Here is a 22,561-nt window from a genome sequence, read left to right as displayed (position 1 = left end):
AGAGACTGCGGACCTCCTGGTCCTCCATGTGTTTTGGCGTCATGGCATCCCCCAGGACATCATGTCTGACCGGAGCCCACAATTCTCCTCCCAGGTCTGGAAGGCCTTTTGCTGGGTTCTGGGTGCCACAGCTAGTCTCTCCTCTGGGTACCACCCTCAAACGAATGGGCAGACGGAGCGGGCAAACCAAGATCTCGGGGCAACCTTGCGTTGTGTCACCGCTCACCACCTGTCCTCCTGGAGTAAACAGTTACCCTGAGTTGAGTATGCCCATAACTCACTCGCCAGTGCCGCCACAGGTATGTCACCCTTCATGGCCTCTCTGGGCTATCAACCTCCCCTCTTCTCAGTCCAGAAGGAGGCTGTGGCGGTGCCATCGGTCCAGGCCAACATCCGAAGGTGTCGTCGGATTTGGAGAGAGGTCCGGTCTGCCCTTCTCCGTTCAGCTGCCTGGAACCAACGCCTTGCTGATCGCCATCAAACCCCTGCACCCTCTTACCAACCCGGTCAAAAGGTATGGCCTTCCTCCCGTGACTTGCCCCTTCAGGTGGAGTCCCATAAATTGGCTCCCAGATACATTGGACCTTTTGAAGTTGACAAAATCATTAATCCCACTGCTGTCAAATTAAAGTTGCTTTCATCTCTGAAAGTCCACCCGACGTTCCATGTTTCGCTACTTAAGCCTGTGTCTCTTCCAGCCCCTTGATATGACAAATGATTTGACCACGAGAATTGGGTTGAGCAACATCAACAACTCTTGTATACTGAAAACATCCCTGTGTTAAGTCATGGGGTGTTAAGATTGTGAAGCACCAACCAACTACAGTGTTTTCAAAGTCATCATACACACTCTTGTTATGAATGAAGTGAAAAGACTTCAAAGATGGATCAAGTAATGGACTATGGTTTATGGTTTATGCTCAAATGATGGGTGAAGTGGTATAATAAAGCACACATGCTTGATATTTTAATTGCTATGGGTGGCATTAATTCTGGGACAGTAAATAGATAATGTTTTTGGGATATCTTAATTGTCTCTAAACTGCATGGTAACCAGAGACCTTGGGGCAGACACCATTGGGTGTGATGCACTCTTGAGTCACACTGGACTCGAGATGAACATATATATATAAACTCGGAAAAAAAAGTTTGGAAACTTGTGTTTGGTGGATTATTTCTCTGTTGTTACAATGCTAATTGGCATTGTATTTTACATGGTTGGAAAGCCTGTTTATTTACCTTCACAATGATGTCCAACTTGTAAGGATCATGCATTTGTGGGATGAGCAGCACAGCTGATTATGTGGGGAGCGCCCAAGTAAAATTTGCCAAAATTCTCTGCCAATGCTAAACAGTGTGTTTTCCTGTTGGTAATGACTCTTGTTTTAAGCTCCAGGTGCTTCCAATCAGGTGCCTGATGTGCATGGGGCCTTCTGGGTGCTGCACCCTACTAAAGTGATCATTTGGTGTCTGCTCCAAGCATCGGCATGCCAAGTTTGTCTAATCTGGATAAGGCCCGCGCAATAGAGCAAGTTGAAGCTGGTGTTCCGGTAAACCAAATTGCACCCTGGTTGAGGAATGGAACGCCATCCCACAGCAACGCGTGACCAGGTTGGTGACCAGCATGAGGAGGAGGTGCCAGGCTGTTGTGGCTCTGTATGGATCTTCCACCGCTACTTAGGCTCCTGACGGTGTATTAAATGAATAAAGTGTAAAATTGCCAATATGTCTTGTTTGTTCCTTGTTACTGATAGAGAGATCAATCATCCAATCCACCAAACAACTCAAAACAAGAGTCAATTCCAACAGGAGAATACTCTGTTTGGCATTGGCAGAGAATTTTGGCAAATTTTTCTTGGGCGCTACCCCACATAATCAGCTGTGCTGCTCATCCCACAAATGCATGATCATTACAAGTTGGACATCATTGTGAAGGTAAATAAACAGGCTTCCCAACCATGTGAAATACAATGCCAATTAGCATTGTAACAAAAGAAAAATAATCCACCAAACCCAAATTTCCAAACTTTTCAGAGTTTATATATATATAAACTGGAAAAACAAAGTTTGGAAACTTGTGTTTGGTCGATTATTTCTCTGTTGTTACAATGCTAATTGGCATTATATTTTACATAGTTGGAAAGCCTGTTTATTTACCTTCGCAATGATGTCCAACTTTTAAGGATCATGCATTTGTGGGATGAGCAGCACAGCTGATTATGTGGGTAGCGCCCAAGAAAAATTTGCCAAAATGCTCTAAACAGTGTATTCTCATAAGGCTACCAGGAAGCCTGCAATGACTACCCTTCACCGTCAGGCCCGTTTGCGCTGGTGTCGACAACACAGACAATGGAACCTGAACATGTGGGGGAATGTCATGTTCAGTGATGAGTCCAGGTTCTGTCTGCGAAAGTTGGACGGCAGGGTCAAAGTATGGAGACGACGTGGAGAACGCTATGCTGATTGTAGCACCGATGGAGTAACAGCTTTTGGTGGGGGCTGTGTCATGGTGTGGGGCGGCATCTTCCTCACTGGCAAAACAAGGCTTGTCATCATTGAAGGCCATCTCAATGCAGTGAGATATCGGGATGAGATTCTGCAGCCAGTGGCGATCCCATATCTCCACAATCTGGCACCTAACTTCATCCTCCAAGATGACAACGCTCGCCCCCACAGAGCCAGGGTTATCACAGACTACGTCCACAATGTGGGAGTAGAGAGAATGGAACGGCCTGCCAAGAGTCCACACCTCAACCCAATTCAACATGTGGGATCAGCTTGGGCGTGCTGTACGTGTTAGAGTGACCAACACAACCTCGTTGGCTGACCTGCAACGAATCCTGGTTGAGGAATGGAACGCCATCCCACAGCAACGTGTGACCCGGTTGGTGACCAGCATGAGGAGGAGGTGCCAGGCTGTTGTGGCTGCGTATGGATCTTCCACCGCTACTGAGGCTCCTGATGGTGTATTAAATGAATAAAGTGTAAAATAGCCAATATGTCTTGTTTGTTCCTTGTTACTGATAGAGAGTTCAATCATCCAATCCACCAAACAACTCAAAACAAGAGTCAACACCAACAGGAGAATACACTGTTTACCATTGGCAGAGCATTTTGGCAAATTTTTCTTGGGCGCTACCTACATAATCAGCTGTGCTGCTCATCCCACAAATGCATGATCCTTACAAGTGGGACATCATTGCGAAGGTAAATAAACAGGCTTTCCAACGATGTAAAATACAATGACCATTAGCATTGGAACAAACAGAGAAATAATCCACCAAACACAAGTTTCCAAACTTTGTATTTCCAGTATATATATATATTACTGTTGCAACGAAGTGAAACGAAATTCTCGCTTGCTTTTCAGGGCTTCTGTATGTTTTTGATGAAAACTGCAAATACTTTTAAATACATATATTTGTAGATTTCTATGACATTTATTTAAGATGAGAAATATCAACGCAACGACAAGCATCAGAAATATATTTGTGAACCTTATTTTTTAATAAAATAAACTTATTTTTCAAATTCATTTATTTCACTAAAAGTGAAATTATGCATTAAAAATAAAATCATCCTTAACCCTCAAGTTAAATTATTTATTTATTTCCGTCGTCCTAAAATCATTATTTCATTTGATGGCCTTGCTGCCCTGGTATTTGGCCTTTGTGCCCTCAAAAATCTGGCAAAAGCAAAGGCCAAGTGGCCTTGCCCCTGAAATGATGAAATTCCCTCAGCTCACCCTGATGGCAGTCACAGTAGGCCCAGCCGAAAGCACCGGAGCTCTGCCTGATGAAGCACCAGGGGTTGGCCTCTCGGTCTGGGTTTCGGCAGAAGCTGTGGTCCCCCAGGCCTCGGCCCGGGTACTGTCGCATGTAGTCTGGGAAGTCTGTCCACTTCAGACAGGGGGAGCCTGAGTCTGTGTGTGAAACTGAGCCGTTATAGTAGCCCAGTTCTGTTAAGCCTTCGGAACAGGTGAGGGGAGCTGCAGACACAGATCATCATTTAGTCAGTCATACAGTCTTTAATTAAATCACATAACATGAAGAAGAAAAAACTTTAAGCTTTAACCCTCTGAGACCCACAATAGACCCGTTCTAGCCTTCTTAAGAGGGGTACAGAAGGTCTTTAGGGGGGTATAGAGGGTCTTTAGGGAGGTCCAGGGGGTCTTTAGGGGGTTACAGGGGGTGTTAAGGGGGAGATAGCAGGTCAACAGTAGATGTGACATAGAAGTGGTGTACATCATCTGAAAGCTGAGAACCTGAAGATTAATTTGAGATGCAGCTCAGCACTGAGGGTCAAGTTCTTCTAGTCATAAATCAGAAATACACATGAATTAATTAATTATTTAAAATTAATTGTAAAAGTGTATCAGGGTTAACAACATTATGATAGAAGTATATGATAATCATCCCCATGCTCACTTATGTCTCATTAGTTGTTGCAGTTTGTGTTGATACCATCTGTTTCACAGATTTGGTGCTAAATTTAACCATTTTTTTACCACTGGAGAACTGATAAAAATGATCAATAATCCCTCCAAAATACCACATGGACTAGGTCTCTAGTCTGATCCATCCATCCTCTGAATGCTCTAGGTCTCTAGTCTGATCCATCCATCCTCTGAATGCTCTAGGTCTCTAGTCTGATCCATCCATCCTCTGAAAGCTCTAGGTCTCTAGTTTGATCCATCCACCCTCTGAATGCTCTAGGTCTCTAGTTTGATCCATCCATCCTCTGAATGATCTAGGTCTCTAGTCTGATCCATCCATCCTCTGAAAGCTCTAGGTCTCTAGTTTGATCCATCCACCCTCTGAATGCTCTAGGTCTCTAGTTTGATCCATCCATCCTCTGAATGATCTAGGTCTCTAGTCTGATCCATCCATCCTCTGAATGCTCTAGGTCTCTAGTCTGATCCATCCATCCTCTGAATGCTCTAGGTCTCTAGTCTGATCCATCCATCTTCTGAATGCTCTAGGTCTCTAGTTTGTGGCTGTAAAGTTTCATGAGGCTGTGATTATCGTAGAGGTCCCCACAGGTCATTTTATACAGTGAGGTCAATGAAATGTCTCCTATGGGGACTAACATCATCACACCTAACCAGTGTAAAATGAAAGTCCTGTTTTCTATTAAATGTGCTCCGATCAATCGGTCACCGATGGTTATCGGCTGATATTCGTTCCAAATAGTTTGATCGGTGGTCTCTATAAAGCTGATCAGATGATGCATCGATTCTGAATTGAAATGTTGTCAATACTCATTCGCCTGCTCTTTAATTAGCTCTGAGAGCGACACAGATGGACATACACACACACACAAACACACAAGGTGGAGTTCCGTGGTCAGCTCTCCATCTGCAGTAGTTTCAGATCTGTCTGATCTATTTGTTCTGCGGGCGAATCTGGCAAGGAAATATACTGATAATCTATAAAACAATATAGGCCTAAAAGATAATATAAATTATATAAATAAACCTTTTCTGATTCTGCGTTCCTCCCTTTGTGTGCACCGGCAAGCGGGAGAGCAAACAGTTTTTCACAGTAAAAATATTTTTGAAAGACTAAACGCCAACAATTATGGATTGAAGCTGAACATTTCATTAGTTATAAACATGTTGGGAATTTAGGAAATCTATCTAAAATGTGTCTTTTGGACATAACAACGCTCTGTTGGATCACACACGTCACTCTGTGTGTGTGTGTGTGTGTGTGTGTGTGTGTGTGTGTGTGTGTGTGTGTGTGTGTGTGTGTGTGTGTGTGCCGAGGCTGCAGAATGAATATAGGGGAAACACTGATTAGTGAAGAATGAAGAGAAACATGAACAAAGCTTCAAACACACTGACACACATTTACATACAAAGAGCAGAGGAGCAGATTCGCTCGTTGACCGGCGCGGAGAAACATCTTCAAATAGATCCCATGATCGGTATCGGTGATCGATGATTGGCCGATCCATTCTGATCGGAGCGCCCTTACTTTCTATGTTTGTAACAATAATCATGTTTATGTTGGACGCGTTTTCTCCTTCCCAAAGGGCTGCAACAACACAGAAAACATACTGTATGAGCAGTTCATGCAATATGTTAAACTACCCAACTGTGTTAATACATCAATCATCAATAGTAATGTAATAATATACAATAATAAAATATTCTGAATGGGGTCATTCTGCACAATGAGTATTTTTGGACATTGTGGTGTACTTATATGTACTTTTACCATCCAGTGGTGTGGTTGCAGATTGCAACCAACTCAGTACCCCTCCACTCACTCCTCCCTCAAGACTGCAATAACGTGAGCCACCGAGTGTAAAACCGTGGTAACACCGTTTGGGTCATCCATACCATAATAACACTACTTCAGACGGCGGCTGGTGGTACCACGGTTTGTCATTCTGTGGCTCACGTTACCGCAGTTTCACAAGGAGAACTACGGTGGCCTTCAGGTGACGTAAAAATGCGACAGGCTCTCTATGTTTGGTTTGTCGGTTCTGGGCTACTGTAGAACATGGAGGAGCAACACGGAGGACTCTGGGAAGAGGACCTGGGTTGCGTTAGAAAAGTCAAACAATTACGTCCTAACGTCTTTTCCTAACCGCTTTTACTTGACCTCGATGGAAAACGTCATGAGGTCAAGGAAAGATGAGAAGGAGAGTTCAGGAGGACTTAGGAAAAGACAACCGTGGTGTTCAGAGAATCCGACTGCTCTTTCACTAGACTCACCGTGATTATGATGCGACGGCGGCGGATGTTAGTGACGTCAGTCTGCCGTGGTGAAACTACAATGTTCTGAAGATGGACTACAAAAGGCGCTGCTCCCTCCGTGCGTTCTTAAAATGGTCTTTCAGTGACAGGCTGCTTCACCCGCGGTGTGTTAAAGAGAGATACCACAGGTCCTTCTGCTGCTGGAACACTTTACATCAACAGATAATAAAGGATCATCTGACCTAACGAGGACAACCAGTGATAAATATCACTTCATTACCAATAAACAAGGAATATATGATAAATATTGAGTTAACTGTTGGAGTTATGGAGAAGGTGTAGGATCATATACTTCTTCCAACTTCTCTTCGGACATGTAATATTTATTTATGTTGATTATTTGTTAATTGATTGTTTACTGTTCATTTTATTAATTATTCTTGTTTTGTGTTTTACTGAGGTATTTGTTACATGTTCAAAATAAATAATTCATTATAAATAAAGTGAAACCAAATGGTTGACACTGTCCACTCATATTAAACATGAATCCCAATAAGTATATGAGCGTATGAAAATAATATGCAAGATAAGCATATGGTTTGTTATCATGAACGGCCGAATGGTGCGTCACTTTAAATGCTACGGCCGCAAGGAATTGTGGGATGTTATTCTCTCTTTTCCTTTGGTAAAGGATGGTCCAGTGTATCCTCTGCTAAAGGAGATAATAAAGGACGCATTGAAGCTCTTATCCTCAGCATGTGGTGAATTCGAACAGCTCTTATCACGGCTGCTACTGAGATACTTTACGTTAGGAGCCTTCCTAAGAGAAAAAGACTATTCGACCGCAACCCCGCTCCCTATGGAGATATGAACGGCTCATTCTAAGCTAATGGAAACACAACCATTCTTAGTTTCAGGTATTTATACACTAAATAAAACATAGTTATGAATATTATTATATTCCATTTCTACTAATAGAAATGCTACACGCTGTTCCTTTAAGTAAACATTTGAATGCAATACTTTTACTTGTAACAGAGTACTTTTAAATTGTGCTATTGTTACTTTTAATTCAGTAAACTTAAAGGATTTGAGTGCATCTTTCACTACTGCCTCTCTGTTTCGCTGGCGGATGCATGTGGTTGGTCAGAGGTTGGTTTTACACACTGGAGACACATTTTGAACAGGGTTGATCATTCTGGACAGTCTCATACCTAAACCAAGAGCTTACATGATGATGATGATTGGTAAAAAACAGTTGTATGAGGCTGGAGTACATGTCAAACATTACACATTCATCTGGTGGGCAGATGGTGGATTAACAAGACAACGCTGAAATGCAGAGAAGACACTTAATAGCTACCAGAAGCACTGCCAACTGTGAAACTGATCTATAAAACTGCTTCCTGGGCAGACGCTAGTTCACACACGTACGCACGCACGCACACACACACGCACACGCACACGCACGCACACACACACACACACACACACACACACACACACACACACACACACACACACACACACACACACACACACACACAGTCAGTCACTCATCATTGGCACATGTAGATTCTTGTAGATTGTAACACAGCTGCAGGGCATAAAATACTCAACAGTCGACTCATCTGACAGGCATGAAGTCTGAGAAGCTTTGTACCTGTTAGCCATAAGTCATGAAGCATGAAAATCAGGTACTCTATGGAACTCCACTGCTTTAACTGTGGTTAACTGTTAAACCAGACTGGTTTATTGTATACAGACATGCCGTGACTGGAGGGGAGAGACAGGGAGGACAGGAGGAGCATAAAGGCTATACTGTTAGTATAAACTAGGTTAGACTGTCTGCTTCGGGTAAAGATGTTAGGAATTATGGCATGACTGGTGGGGAGGGGGGGGGGGGGGCAGGATAAGAGCAGAGACAGTTCGACCTGAACAGAGGTTGAGAACACATGCATCATCATGTAAACCTCTCAACCTGTGTCTATTACATTAACAGTTTAGTCACAATGCATGTGCAGTACATACAAATGATTCACCCTCACCTTTTGCTTTCATATTCATAACAATATTTCATATCCAGATATCGTGGTGTACAAATATGGAACACCAAAATACATTTTATCAAGAGCTCGTTATCCTTGGAACATTTTAAAAGGAAATTATCATCACATTTAATTAATGATGTCTAATTATCTTTTGATATGTTTAGATATATTTATATATATATTTTCTTCTGTACTGTTTTTTGTATGTATTTCATTTTTTTTATTTGATTGTTTTCCACTGTTTGGTTAGGTTTTTCTGCACATTTTGTGTACTTCTTGTTGTTGTGTAACTTTTGTTATATTTTTAAAATTATGTTAGTTTAGATCTTTCTTCCTTTTTTGTTATTATTTTTCTCTCCTGGGGTTGGGGGGAGGTCCTTTGTATAAGCAAATCCTTTGCTTTGCTCTGTGTCCTTTGCTGTGGCTTCTTGACCTCTCCTGACACATTTCTTGTTGTTTTTTTCATTGACTGGATTTTGTGCAGTTTTATATATGTGCATTAAATAAATAAATAAATATTTCACAGCAGTCGGTCACTGTGGATGCTATCATTGTTTCATACTAACACTGTGGATGCTATCATTGTTTCATACTAACACTGTGGATGCTATCATTGTTTCATACTAACACTGTGGATGCTATCATTGTTTCATACTAACACTGTGGATGCTATCATTGTTTCATACTAACACTGTGGATGTTATTATTGTTTCATACTAACACTGTGGATGCTATCATTGTTTCATACTAACACTGTGGATGCTATTATTGTTTCATACTAACACTGTGGATGTTATTATTGTTTCATACTAACACTGTGGATGCTATCATTGTTTCATACTAACACTGTGGATGCTATTATTGTTTCATACTAACACTGTGGATGCTATCATTGTTTCATACTAACACTGTGGATGCTATCATTGTTTCATACTAACACTGTGGATGCTATTATTGTTTCATACTAACAGGTAGAAAAACGCTTCATGTCAAAGGGAAAGCAAATCTCTACAAGCTGACCTCAATTAATCACAAAACTGAAATATAAATACATGTAGCCCGCTGACATTGGGTTCTGTGCAGGCTAGTCAAGTTCTTCCACACCAGCCTGGGAAAAACATTTCTTTTTGGCAGACAGCTCCATCTATAGAGCACATCTCAGTACAGAGACACTCAAAGTGATTTACATTTAAAGGGACTATTTGTAAGAATCAGAAATAAGAGCGACACCTGTGGCCGTTAAGTCAACAAAAGTCTGCATCGGGCTCGCGCTTGTGCTCACTCTACAAACCTATATATATATATATATATATATATATATATATATATATATATATGGACAAGCAGACGGATGGACGGACGTGCAGACGAACCGACGTGCAGACGGACCGACGTGCAGACGGACCGACGTGCAGACGTACAGACGGACGTGCAGACGGACGTGCAGACGGACCGACGTGCAGACGTACAGACGGACGGACGGACGGACGTGCAGACGGACATGCAGACGGACCGACGTGCAGACAGACCGACGTAGAGAAGGACGTACAGACGGGCCGACGTTTAGACGGACGGAGGGACGGACAGACGTACGTACGGACGGACAGACGGATGTACAGACGGACCAATGTATAGACGGACGGACAGACGGACCAATGTACAGACGGACGTACAAACGGACGGACGTACAGATGGACATACAGACGTACAGACAGAACAATGTACAGACGGACTGACGAACAGACGGACCAACGTACAGATGGACCAACGTACAGACGGACGGACAGACGTACAGACGGAACAACGTACAGACGGACTGACGTACAGACGGACCAACGTACAGACGGACGGACAGACGTACAGACGGAACAACGTACAGACGGACTGACGTACAGACGGACCAACGTACAGACGGACGGACAGACGTACAGACGGAACAACGTACAGACGGACTGACGTACAGACGGACCAACGGACAGACGGACGGACAGACGGACCAATGTACAGACGTACCGACGTACAGACGTACAGACGTACAGACGTACAGACGTACAGACGGACCAACGTACAGATGGACCAACGTACAGACGGACGGACGTGCAGACGGACCAACGTACAGACGTAAAGACGGACCGACGTAAAGACGTACAGACGGACCAACGTACAGACGTAAAGACGGACCGACGTAAAGACGTACAGACGGACGGACGGACGCCGTTGCGGAGGCATGAAAATGAAATGCTTTGATAATGGCTGAAAGGTAATTAGTAATTAGAGAACATGAAATATGTAATATCAAGTAAATCCATGAAACTAAATGATTGGTCTTTAGAAACATGTCAGTCAGTCCCACCATCATCTTCCTATCTTCCTCTCTAAATCCACTCATCAGAATTAGAGCACGTTTTGTTTTTAAGCCGTCTGGACGTTATCTATAGTATTAATAATGATGGTTATCTATAGTATTAATAATGATGGTTATCTATAGTATCAATAATGATGGTTATCTATAGTATCAATAATGATGGTTATCTATAGTATCAATAATGATGGTTATCTATAGTATTAATAATGATGGTAAATGACATAGTACTAATTAATAATGATGGTTATCTATAGTATTAATAATGATGGTTATCTATAGTATTAATAATGATGGTAAATGACATAGTACTAATTAATAATGATGGTTATCTATAGTATTAATAATGATGGTTATCTATAGTATTAATAATGATGGTAAATGACATAGTACTAATTAATAATGATGGTTATATATAGTATCAATAATGATGGTTATCTACAGTATTAATAATGATGGTTATCTATAGTATTAATAATGATGGTTATCTATAGTATCAATAATGATGGTTATCTATAGTATTAATAATGATGGTAAATGACATAGTACTAATTAATAATGATGGTTATCTATAGTATTAATAATGATGGTTATCTATAGTATTAATAATGATGGTAAATGACATAGTACTAATTAATAATGATGGTTATCTATAGTATTAATAATGATGGTTATCTATAGTATTAATAATGATGGTAAATGACATAGTACTAATTAATAATAATGGTTATCTATAGTATCAATAATGATGGTTATCTATAGTATTAATAATGATGTTATCTATAGTATTAATAATGATGGTTATCTATAGTATTAATAATGATGGTTATCTATAGTATTAATAATGATGGTTATCTATAGTATCAATAATGATGGTTATCTATAGTATTAATAATGATGGTAAATGACATAGTACTAATTAATAATGATGGTTATCTATAGTATTAATAATGATGGTTATCTATAGTATTAATAATGATGGTAAATGACATAGTACTAATTAATAATGATGGTTATATATAGTATCAATAATGATGGTTATCTACAGTATTAATAATGATGGTTATCTATAGTATTAATAATGATGGTTATCTATAGTATCAATAATGATGGTTATCTATAGTATTAATAATGATGGTAAATGACATAGTACTAATTAATAATGATGGTTATCTATAGTATTAATAATGATGGTTATCTATAGTATTAATAATGATGGTAAATGACATAGTACTAATTAATAATGATGGTTATCTATAGTATTAATAATGATGGTTATCTATAGTATTAATAATGATGGTAAATGACATAGTACTAATTAATAATAATGGTTATCTATAGTATCAATAATGATGGTTATCTATAGTATTAATAATGATGTTATCTATAGTATTAATAATGATGGTTATCTATAGTATCAATAATAATGGTTATCTATAGTATCAATAATGATGGTTATCTATAGTATTAATAATGATGGTTATCTATAGTATCAATAATGATGGTTATCTATAGTATTAATAATGATGGTAAATGACATAGTACTAATTAATAATGATGGTTATATATAGTATCAATAATGATGGTTATCTATAGTATTAATAATGATGGTTATCTATAGTATTAATAATGATGGTTATCTATAGTATTAATAATGATGGTTATCTATAGTATTAATAATGATGGTAAATGACATAGTACTAATTAATAATGATGGTTATCTATAGTATTAATAATGATGGTTATCTATAGTATTAATAATGATGGTAAATGACATAGTACTAATTAATAATAATGGTTATCTATAGTATCAATAATGATGGTTATCTATAGTATTAATAATGATGTTATCTATAGTATTAATAATGATGGTTATCTATAGTATTAATAATGATGGTTATCTATAGTATCAATAATAATGGTTATCTATAGTATCAATAATGATGGTTATCTATAGTATTAATAATGATGGTTATCTATAGTATCAATAATGATGGTTATCTATAGTATTAATAATGATGGTAAATGACATAGTACTAATTAATAATGATGGTTATATATAGTATCAATAATGATGGTTATCTATAGTATTAATAATGATGGTTATCTATAGTATTAATAATGATGGTTATCTATAGTATCAATAATGATGGTTATCTATAGTATTAATAATGATGGTAAATGACATAGTACTAATTAATAATGATGGTTATCTATAGTATTAATAATGATGGTTATCTATAGTATTAATAATGATGGTAAATGACATAGTACTAATTAATAATGATGGTTATCTATAGTATCAATAATGATGGTTATCTATAGTATTAATAATGATGGTTATCTATAGTATTAATAATGATGGTTATCTATAGTATCAATAATGATGGTTATCTATAGTATTAATAATGATGGTAAATGACATAGTACTAATTAATAATGGTTATCTATAGTATCAATAATGATGGTTATCTATAGTATTAATAATGATGTTATCTATAGTATTAATAATGATGGTTATCTATAGTATTAATAATGATGGTTATCTATAGTATCAATAATAATGGTTATCTATAGTATCAATAATGATGGTTATCTATAGTATTAATAATGATGGTAAATGACATAGTACTAATTAATAATGATGGTTATCTATAGTATTAATAATGATGGTTATCTATAGTATTAATAATGATGGTAAATGACATAGTACTAATTAATAATGATGGTTATCTATAGTATCAATAATGATGGTTATCTATAGTATTAATAATGATGGTTATCTATAGTATTAATAATGATGGTTATCTATAGTATCAATAATGATGGTTATCTATAGTATTAATAATGATGGTAAATGACATAGTACTAATTAATAATGATGGTTATCTATAGTATTAATAATGATGGTTATCTATAGTATTAATAATGATGGTAAATGACATAGTACTAATTAATAATGATGGTTATCTATAGTATTAATAATGATGGTTATCTATAGTATTAATAATGATGGTTATCTATAGTATTAATAATGATGGTAAATGACATAGTTCTAGGTGAGAAACCTCCATCACCAGCGGTGGTCTAGCTGTGATGTTTGTGGGTCTGTAATAGAAAAGAGTGAGGACACTCCTCCTTACTGGGCTATAATAACAGCTTTGAATGGACTTATTGTTGATGTATTGTCTCATGATGATGACGTTCATATTCCGTTTACTGATCAGGAGGACATTCTGTCCACTGAGTTGAAGTTGGCCATATTGTGAAGGGAGGGGAGGGCCTCATGTAGTATTAAGGCGCCTCTGCCTACTCACACTAGTAATGACACCACACATAAATGAAGACTTTAAGATGAGCCTTACCTGCATTCTGCACAATATTCAAGTGTCCACCTTCTGTGACCTGAGGATGAAATACAACATCATGGAACAAATGTAGAGTCTGAAGTCATGATTCACGTACAGAATGCAGAGGAGTTCACACACACATGGTACTTATTATGTGCAAGACTTTTACACTGTTCTCATGTCACAGACCCAACTTTCATCGAAGGTACTGAAGACCCTGGAGCTATGAGGAAAATGTTGTTATAGAACTGACTGTGCCAGTGTTTCCTCAGTTATAGTTCTGAGCCAGTTTGGGTTAGCAGTGAATTAGGACTTTGTCACCACTGAATAACTCATGCTGTGTGTCATTCACAATGCTGAGTCCCCTGTCCTGAACTCTTGTTTCCAAACTTTAACTGTCTATGCCTGCACATGTGACAAAGACAAAACACATATGGAGATGGAGTTTATATTTATCTATATGTAGGCCAATTTTTGCAAAAATATGTTTGGTACATACAGAACGGCAACCTCCGGTTCTGAGAAGTGAAATCAATGCTGAAGAGCCTTAAACCTGCATCCTCTCTACCAGCCGGCAGGGGGTTGTATAGAAGTCTCTGAGAAAATGAGCCTACTTCTCTCTTGATTTATTACCTCAGTAAACATTGTAAACATGAGTTTATGGTCTCAATCGCTAGTTTCAAGTCTTCTTCAATACAGCATGATGTTCATTTAGTAAATTATGGTTCCGTTGAGAGTCAGATAGACCATAAAGCAGGGGATGCCTTGTGATTGACAGGTTGCTACCACGGCGTTGTCTGGTCTGGGAGTTGTCCGTGTTTACGTCTTACAACTTTAACCCTTTCACAGTGTGTTTTCACTTTATCACAGTTAATTGTAACATTCTGATCTTATTCATCGTTCAGTGTTACATGTTTCCGGTGGACTATTCCTTTTATTGATGCTTACCGCAGCAGTAGTGTGGAGTTCTGTCGAGGCTCATTGGTATTACTGTGTATTTGTAGTTCCTGCTCTGACTTTGCTGTAATATGTTTGGTTTTCCAGTGAGTGACCGCATCATTCAGAAGGACATAGACGGTGTTGTGATTGAGTCTTCAGGTCTGAACAAGGCAAGATTAAGACAATTATAGTGTTCAAGTTGCAATGAAATGAACTCATCTGTAACCTTTTGCATCATTGAAATTTAGCAAATATTTGGACAGTTTTCCTTAAACATAAATCCAGAAAGATTTTATTTTCAGTATCTTGATCAAATTAAAACTTGGATGGACTAGGACTCGACATACAAACATACAAGTCAATATAATGCATTTTAATAAGGTGATCACAGACAGGTCCAAAGTGTGGACATGAATATGTGTTTCAGATTCAATGAATACACAAAAGTATGTAATATCACACACAGTATGACGTACAGGAGCTGTCATAAAGTCAACTTCAACAGAATGGCAGATAAGTAAAGTGGGAGCGCATATTTTATTGACTGTTTTATACCGCCATTGACTGCTGACTCCTCACTCCTCTTAACCAGCCAGTAGGGGCCGCTAGTGATCAACAACTGATTCAGTTTGAACTCTTGTTTCCGCTACCAATTAGGAATTGTTCCTCTTGTGTATGTTTGTATGTATGAATGCATAAGTACCGCTAAGCAAATTAACCAAATACAACGGAGCGCTGGCTACAACGGAGCGCTGGCTACAACGGAGCGCCGACTACAACGGAACGCCGACTACAACCGAGCACATTTTCTCATGTCTGTAGAAGAAGAGTGTAATGGCAATTTTGCCACAGTCCACAACAGGTGGCTGTGCTCGTGAGTCCATCTGCAGTCCATCTGCAGATGTTTTAGTTATTAATGTATGCCTTTTTATTAAATTCACTGAAAGACAAGTTGTTACGTTGGTTTGTGTCTTGTTTTAACAGAAACTGCCACCACAATTTGGCGTTGTCGGCAGGATCATTCGTGTGAGCGGGACCGCTGGAACTCTGTGCGAGGGTAAAGACCGTGCACTTCTGGAGTCCGGGACTCTAACCTCAACCTCCCCATAAAAAGGGTGTTGAAGTGGGGGCCTGACGCCAAGGAGGACCAAGTCTCGCTCACCGCTGTGATCCAAAGAACCAGGTGGCAAAGAAAAAAATAAACAACTCTGTCTTTCTGGTAAGTAAGAATTCATTAATAAAAAGGCATACATTAAAAGATTTCATTCATACGGCGTCTGTACAGGGGGATACAGTATCTGTACAGGGGGATAAAGCGCTGTTGGGGGAATGAAGAGAAAGTGATTCTCCCACCTCGAGGGTGGTTGTGACAGACGTGTCAACAGGGCAGGTTTTGGAAACCGCTGTAGAATCCAGGGCTAGCACAATACGGTACCAAGGAGTTCAGGGAACTCAGAGGGATAACATCAATACACTGTTTTTTCTTGTATAAGTGTAAATACACAAGGAGTTCTGGGAACTCAGAGGGATAACATCAATACACTGTAATCACACATAGTGTAATAATAATAATAATAATAATATTGTAGAAAGAGTTCTGGGAACTCAGTGAATAAAATACACTGTAATCACACATAGTGTAAAAAAAAATAATAATAAATAATAATAATAATAATAATAATAATAATAATATTATTGCTATCTTTTTTCTTTTGATCCAGTGGACTGATCACCCACTGGAAGAAAAAGAAAAAAGAGGGGGGGAAAGAGTAACTAGAAGTAAGACCTTACTGGAGTTAAAGCATAACCACCTGTAGGAGTTAAAGTATATAAAGGTACAACCACCTGTAGAAATCTCTAAGCAAAAATCTTGATAAAAAATTATTTCCCTTCCTTAGTCCATGGCCTTTAACTAAAAAGTACATTGATATTGAAGAGATCTTGAAAACTATATTTTAAAATAGGTGCAAATCATAGTAAACTCAAAGGATTGTGATAATCCACCTCAATTAATGTCGCCTAACATCAAAGATATGACCACCAAATACAGTAAACAGTAAAAGGTATTTGACCAGCTTGACGTGTGGGTTAACGAGTGTGGATTTCTAAGCACTGGCAGTTTTAGCATAAGACAGCTCCAAGCTTTAAAAAACAGCAACCATCAGGGAGAGAAAACAAAAAATCAGGGACAGCACTACTAAAATCCATGTCTCAGTGTCTCAAACTAGATCCTGATCTGGACTCGACCCCGCAACGACAACAGCCGGCCCAGGCAGTGCTGCCCAGCGCTCCATCTCCACCTCCATCGCCACCTCTACCTCCACCAGTGGAAGGAGCCATGACGGAGGAAGAGGGCAAAACAAGCTCAGCAACCAAGGCGTTACCATACACTGCCCCTCGCACACCATAACTGGACTTTGCAACAGTGTAAAGACTGCTTTCCCAGTGAGAATGGACATTGGCAAAATCTCACTGTGCAAGCAGAGAGACTATGAGACTGTCTGCGTACCTTATCAGACTCACAGAGGTTCACAACACACAGTGGCCTCCTACGACCAGCTGCCGTGAGGGGAAACAATGAGGTCGGTCCCTGGGAAGCTCATCTTCGGGACCGCTTCATCAATGAGACCAGAGATCAGTGAGATGATAAAACGCAATTGCGTTTTATCATCTCACTGATCTCAAGGTTTCCGCATTCCCAAGTGATGTAATTACATCACTTGGGAATGCGGAAACCTTGAGACTGTTGAGAATCGCGCCATGGCAGAAGGGATGGAGGCAGGGGGAGATCCAACGCCTGCTTCAGATGTGGAAAGATGGGATACTGGGCAAGGAATTGCCCTGAGAACCAGGACACACAGGCTGATTGACTAGCGGAGGGGTCGAGGACAGTGAAGGATTCATCTAGCTTTGACACGGAGACGGGAAACAGTGACCTATCTGCACATCAGACACGTAAGAACACAGGCACACAACTCATGATTTCACAAGCAATTGAATATCTTGAATCTGTACAGGAAACTGGTAAAGAGAAAGCTATTGAACTATATGCTAAGTATAAACAGATGCCAAAAAAGACATCATCTGTGGTAAAAAGATACACAGTTCCACTACCATGCTGGGATAACATTGAGGGGGATTTCAAACACTCTTTTCTGTTATCAAAACACTGTCCGATTAACCTGATGGGGAGAGATTTTATTGTTTTACTGGGGATAGTTTTGATATCTACACCACAGGGCATAGTTGTAACCAGAATTAGCAAACAACATCTTTTTTCAAATATAGTAAAGAGGACCTGTTATATGCCTACCAATGGAAAATCCCAAACACTGCACTTAACTCTGTTAATGAAACTCTCATAAACCAAGCTACAGCTCTCTCCACAGCCACACAAAGATATTATGAGAAAACATGACTTGCAATGCACCTCGCTTATCTCTTTTTGGAGTAGACAGTGAGTTTGAAAACAAATGGTACACAGAAGGCCTTGATATAGACAAACTCAAGCTTGACTGGCTGTTTCAGTGACTCTGCCTGACACACTTTTTCAGTCTCTATTTCAGATACCACACTCTGATCCCAACGTCTCACTGGTCAAATCGAAGGATGAAAGGTGGCAAGAATTGGGACCTTAGACTAAAAGGTGTAATGATGCTACAGGTTGGGAGTAAACAGCGGACCCCAAAGTTGATTTTCACAGGGTCTCTGATTCTCTGCTGTGGGAAACTGACAAATTTTGCCCTTACACAATAATATAAGATTGTCTGGACACCTAGAAGAAAAAGCTTTTGTTGATTTGAAGCTAGCTCTAAATCTCCTCCAACATTGGACTGCACCAGACCATTGACACAGACTTTTGACGACCGGGGTGGGTACATGACATAATACTAATGCAGGAGCATGGGGGACGACAGAGACCTGTTGCACAACTTCTCCGACAAACTGACCAAACCTGGAGAAAATACATGGCCATCTTTTTATCTTTTTTATTTTTCATTTTTATTTTCATTCCTATGCCTATATTATATTAGTTTTTTTTTTCTCTTTCATTATCTTATATGTGTTACAGAGTACATCAGACTTGTTAAATTGATTATGCATTTTCCTTGTGCTAAAGCTATGATTGCCTCTTTGATCAAATCTACTGTTGGACAATATGTACATACACCACAGCTGGAGAAAGGCATTCCTGACCTTTTTCCACCTCCAGGGTGGACGCCACCATTTTATGATGATATTGTCTGAGTTTAATTCCTTCTTTCTCATATACTTAAATCAAAATCACATAGTATCTTCAAACTTTGATTTTGTGTATTACAACGGTGCTAGTAGTAATCAGATATGTTAATTAATTAAGTGAGCATAGAATGCTCAAAGGGAGGAATGTAATGGCAATTTTCATATCTGCAGTTTAACACTGTACCTTTAGATAATCTCAGGGCCTCACATGTTCAACTTCGTCACCATAGGACAGTGACCTGACATTTTAGTTCTCTGTAACTGCAAACAACAGATTGCTTAAATACTTGTTATGTCTTGTGATGCTCTGTTGTCTGCTGTGTGCTGACGCATTGATACACTTTCTATCCTTCTCTTCTTTTCTTCTTTGCACTTATCTTCATGTTATGCTTTAAATGTATAAATACTGACTACTCTTTGTATTCGGGGCTCACTTGCCACAGTCCACAACAGGTGGCTGTGCTCGTGAGTCCATCTGCAGTCCATCTGCAGATGTTTTAGTTATTAATGTCCATCCATCCATCCATCTGCAACCGCTTATCCCGTTAGGGGTCGCGGGGGGGCTGGAGCCGATCCCAGCCGACATTGGGCGAAGGCAGGGTACACCCTGGACAGGTCGCCAGTCCATCGCAGGGCTGACACATAGACAGACAACCATTCACGCTCACACTCACACCTACGGGCAATTTAGAGTCCACAATTAACCTAACCTGCATGTCTTTGGACTGTGGGAGGAAACCGGAGTACCCGGAGAAAACCCACGCTAACACGGGGAGAACATGCAAACTCCACACAGAAAGGTCCCAAGCCGGATTCGAACCTGCAACCCTCTAGCTGTGAGGCGCCAGTGCTAACCACTGCACCACCGTGCAGCCCTAGTTATTAATGTATGCCTTTTTATTAAATTCACTGAAAGACAAGTTGTTACGTTGGTTTGTGTCTTGTTTTAACAGAAACTGCCACCACAGTTAAAAGGTAAATGGACTTGCATTTATATGGTTATACCTTTCTAGTCCTCCGACCACTCAACGCTATTTACACTACATGTCAGCATTCACCTATTTACACACACATTCATACACTGATGACAGAGGCTGCCATGCAAGGAGCCAACCTGCCCATCAGGATCTAATCTAAATACTCATTCACACCTTGATGGTTCAGCCTTCAGGAGCAGTCTGGGGTTCAGTATCTTGCTCAAGGACACTTCAACATGTGGACCTTCCGATTGGTGGGTGACCCGCTCTACCTCTGAGCCACAGCTGCCCCTGACCTAGCGACACAGCTAACAGCTAATGGAACTAAACAGTTTGTGTACAGAGGAAGCGTTAAACAGAAGTGTTACACAGTGATCTGCAGACAGCTGCATGACTGAAAATGATAGTGTATGTTGTGTGAGACGTGCGAGTGAAAAACACGTCTGATACGCTTGTGATTTGCAAATGTTTGCATTCATTGTATTCACTCTACAGTGTGCACTTTTCTAATTTGAATTGGGAGTAGTTGGTAGTTAGGCTGTGAAACTGTAGTGTTTCACTTTCACACTTATCTGCAATGATGTGATATGAATCAGAAAGAAGTGTAGACTTTGACCTGCTGATAATATGAAGCAAACAGAGTAGACCAACCACCAATGAAAGAATGAACAGACAGATTCTGTTAAGTCTCCAGCACTTTGGATCTGAACTGAAACAATGACTATGAGCTGAAAGTACTGACTCTCATCTTACAAACTCTCAGATGAACGTCGCTTTGGACAAAAGCGTCTGCTAAATGAAATTGTAGAACTGTACATTGTTTGAATTTGAAGCAGTTTAAATGTATACTGGGTGACAAGTGCAGGAATTACAGAACCTGCCACCGTCTTCCACCAGTGTGGGACGATATAACAATGATCACCCAGTATACATGGGAACACCCTCAAACACCTTCAAGCTTACAGTCAGGCCCTCAGAATACACACAGACCTGTAGTTTCTGAAAAACACCTTCTGAAATGGATGTATCAATGTAGTGTCTTTACACACACAACACACCTATGATATACGTATCCTGCTCATGAGCTATAGGTCATCTACTTATACCGTGTATGTTCTGTGTTGGATTCCCAGTGACCGCAGTCACTTTACATTCTCTTACTGATTTACTTTTCTTCAATTTCTTCTATTGTCTACTGTTCTTCAGGAGGGTGGGGGGGGGGGGGGGGGGGGGTGCTACTGTATGAGTGAGTTATCATATAATAATGAACTATAATTAAAGCTGCAAGCAGCGTTGAACGGGCCCTCGCCCCTTTGCGCATGTCGGGTGTACCCGCTGCCGTGCATTTCCATGAAAGTGGGACACTGCACGCAACAGTTAGAGGGTATTTTCTGCGTGGAGCGTGTGGCGCTAAAGACTCTTATAAAACATGTCAAGTTTGGGGCTGATTGGACAATGTATAGTACATTTACAACAACTTCCTGTTTCCTGTAGGAGGCGCTATGACAATCACTCATAATGGCACATATATGTCTTCAGGCCTGGACTGTTATCCAGCTTGTGAAATTCGGGGCAGATCGGACTATGTAATGTCAAGTTACAACAGCCTCCCGTGTCATGTCGAAACATCGAAATTTGCCGCGCCGCCACGACAACGCCGTTTTGCGAAAAAACACAAAAGCATTCGCAATTTAGCATTGTGAAGGTATTGAGATTCTGCTGCCCAACTTTGAGATGGATCTCTTGAATCCTCTAGGAGGAGGATTGTAAAGTTCCATACCTGTAAAGTGATAAAATGGCGTCTTGTCACATGACCTATGACATCACCGTTCGAGCAATCAAAAATTCTTTCACAATGTAGCATCACAGTAGTGGGAGGGTTAAACCACCGAAATTTGACGTGAATCCGATAAACTCTCTAGGTGGAGTATGTA

The 22,561-nt window shown here is 39.8% G+C and overlaps 1 protein-coding gene and 1 long non-coding RNA gene across 4 annotated transcripts in view; both read right to left on the bottom strand.

Moving 5' to 3' along the window:
• Window positions 1-22,561, bottom strand: part of LOC141773441 (neurotrypsin) — a 67,705-nt gene that overhangs the window by 43,663 nt on the left and 1,481 nt on the right. For all 3 annotated transcript variants that reach the window (XR_012595111.1, XR_012595110.1, XM_074645281.1), the window contains exons 2-3: window positions 14,485-14,524; window positions 3,746-3,988 (exon numbers count right to left, since the gene is read on the bottom strand). Coding sequence is in view for 1 of the 3 variants with exons in the window: in XM_074645281.1 (XP_074501382.1) it covers window positions 3,746-3,988; window positions 14,485-14,524 (283 nt within the window). In the remaining 2 variants the exon portion in view is untranslated. The remainder of the gene's footprint in view (window positions 1-3,745; window positions 3,989-14,484; window positions 14,525-22,561) is intronic.
• On the bottom strand, window positions 16,532-17,556 carry LOC141773468 (uncharacterized). The gene is made up of 2 exons (XR_012595118.1): window positions 16,963-17,556; window positions 16,532-16,891 (listed from the first exon to the last, which is right to left on the bottom strand). It is a non-coding gene; the product is annotated as an uncharacterized LOC141773468 (long non-coding RNA).

Source organism: Sebastes fasciatus, chromosome 9 (assembly GCF_043250625.1).
Source record: "Sebastes fasciatus isolate fSebFas1 chromosome 9, fSebFas1.pri, whole genome shotgun sequence".
In the NCBI taxonomy this organism is placed as follows: domain Eukaryota; kingdom Metazoa; phylum Chordata; class Actinopteri; order Perciformes; family Sebastidae; genus Sebastes; species Sebastes fasciatus.
This window is presented reverse-complemented; position numbering and strand designations above follow the sequence as displayed.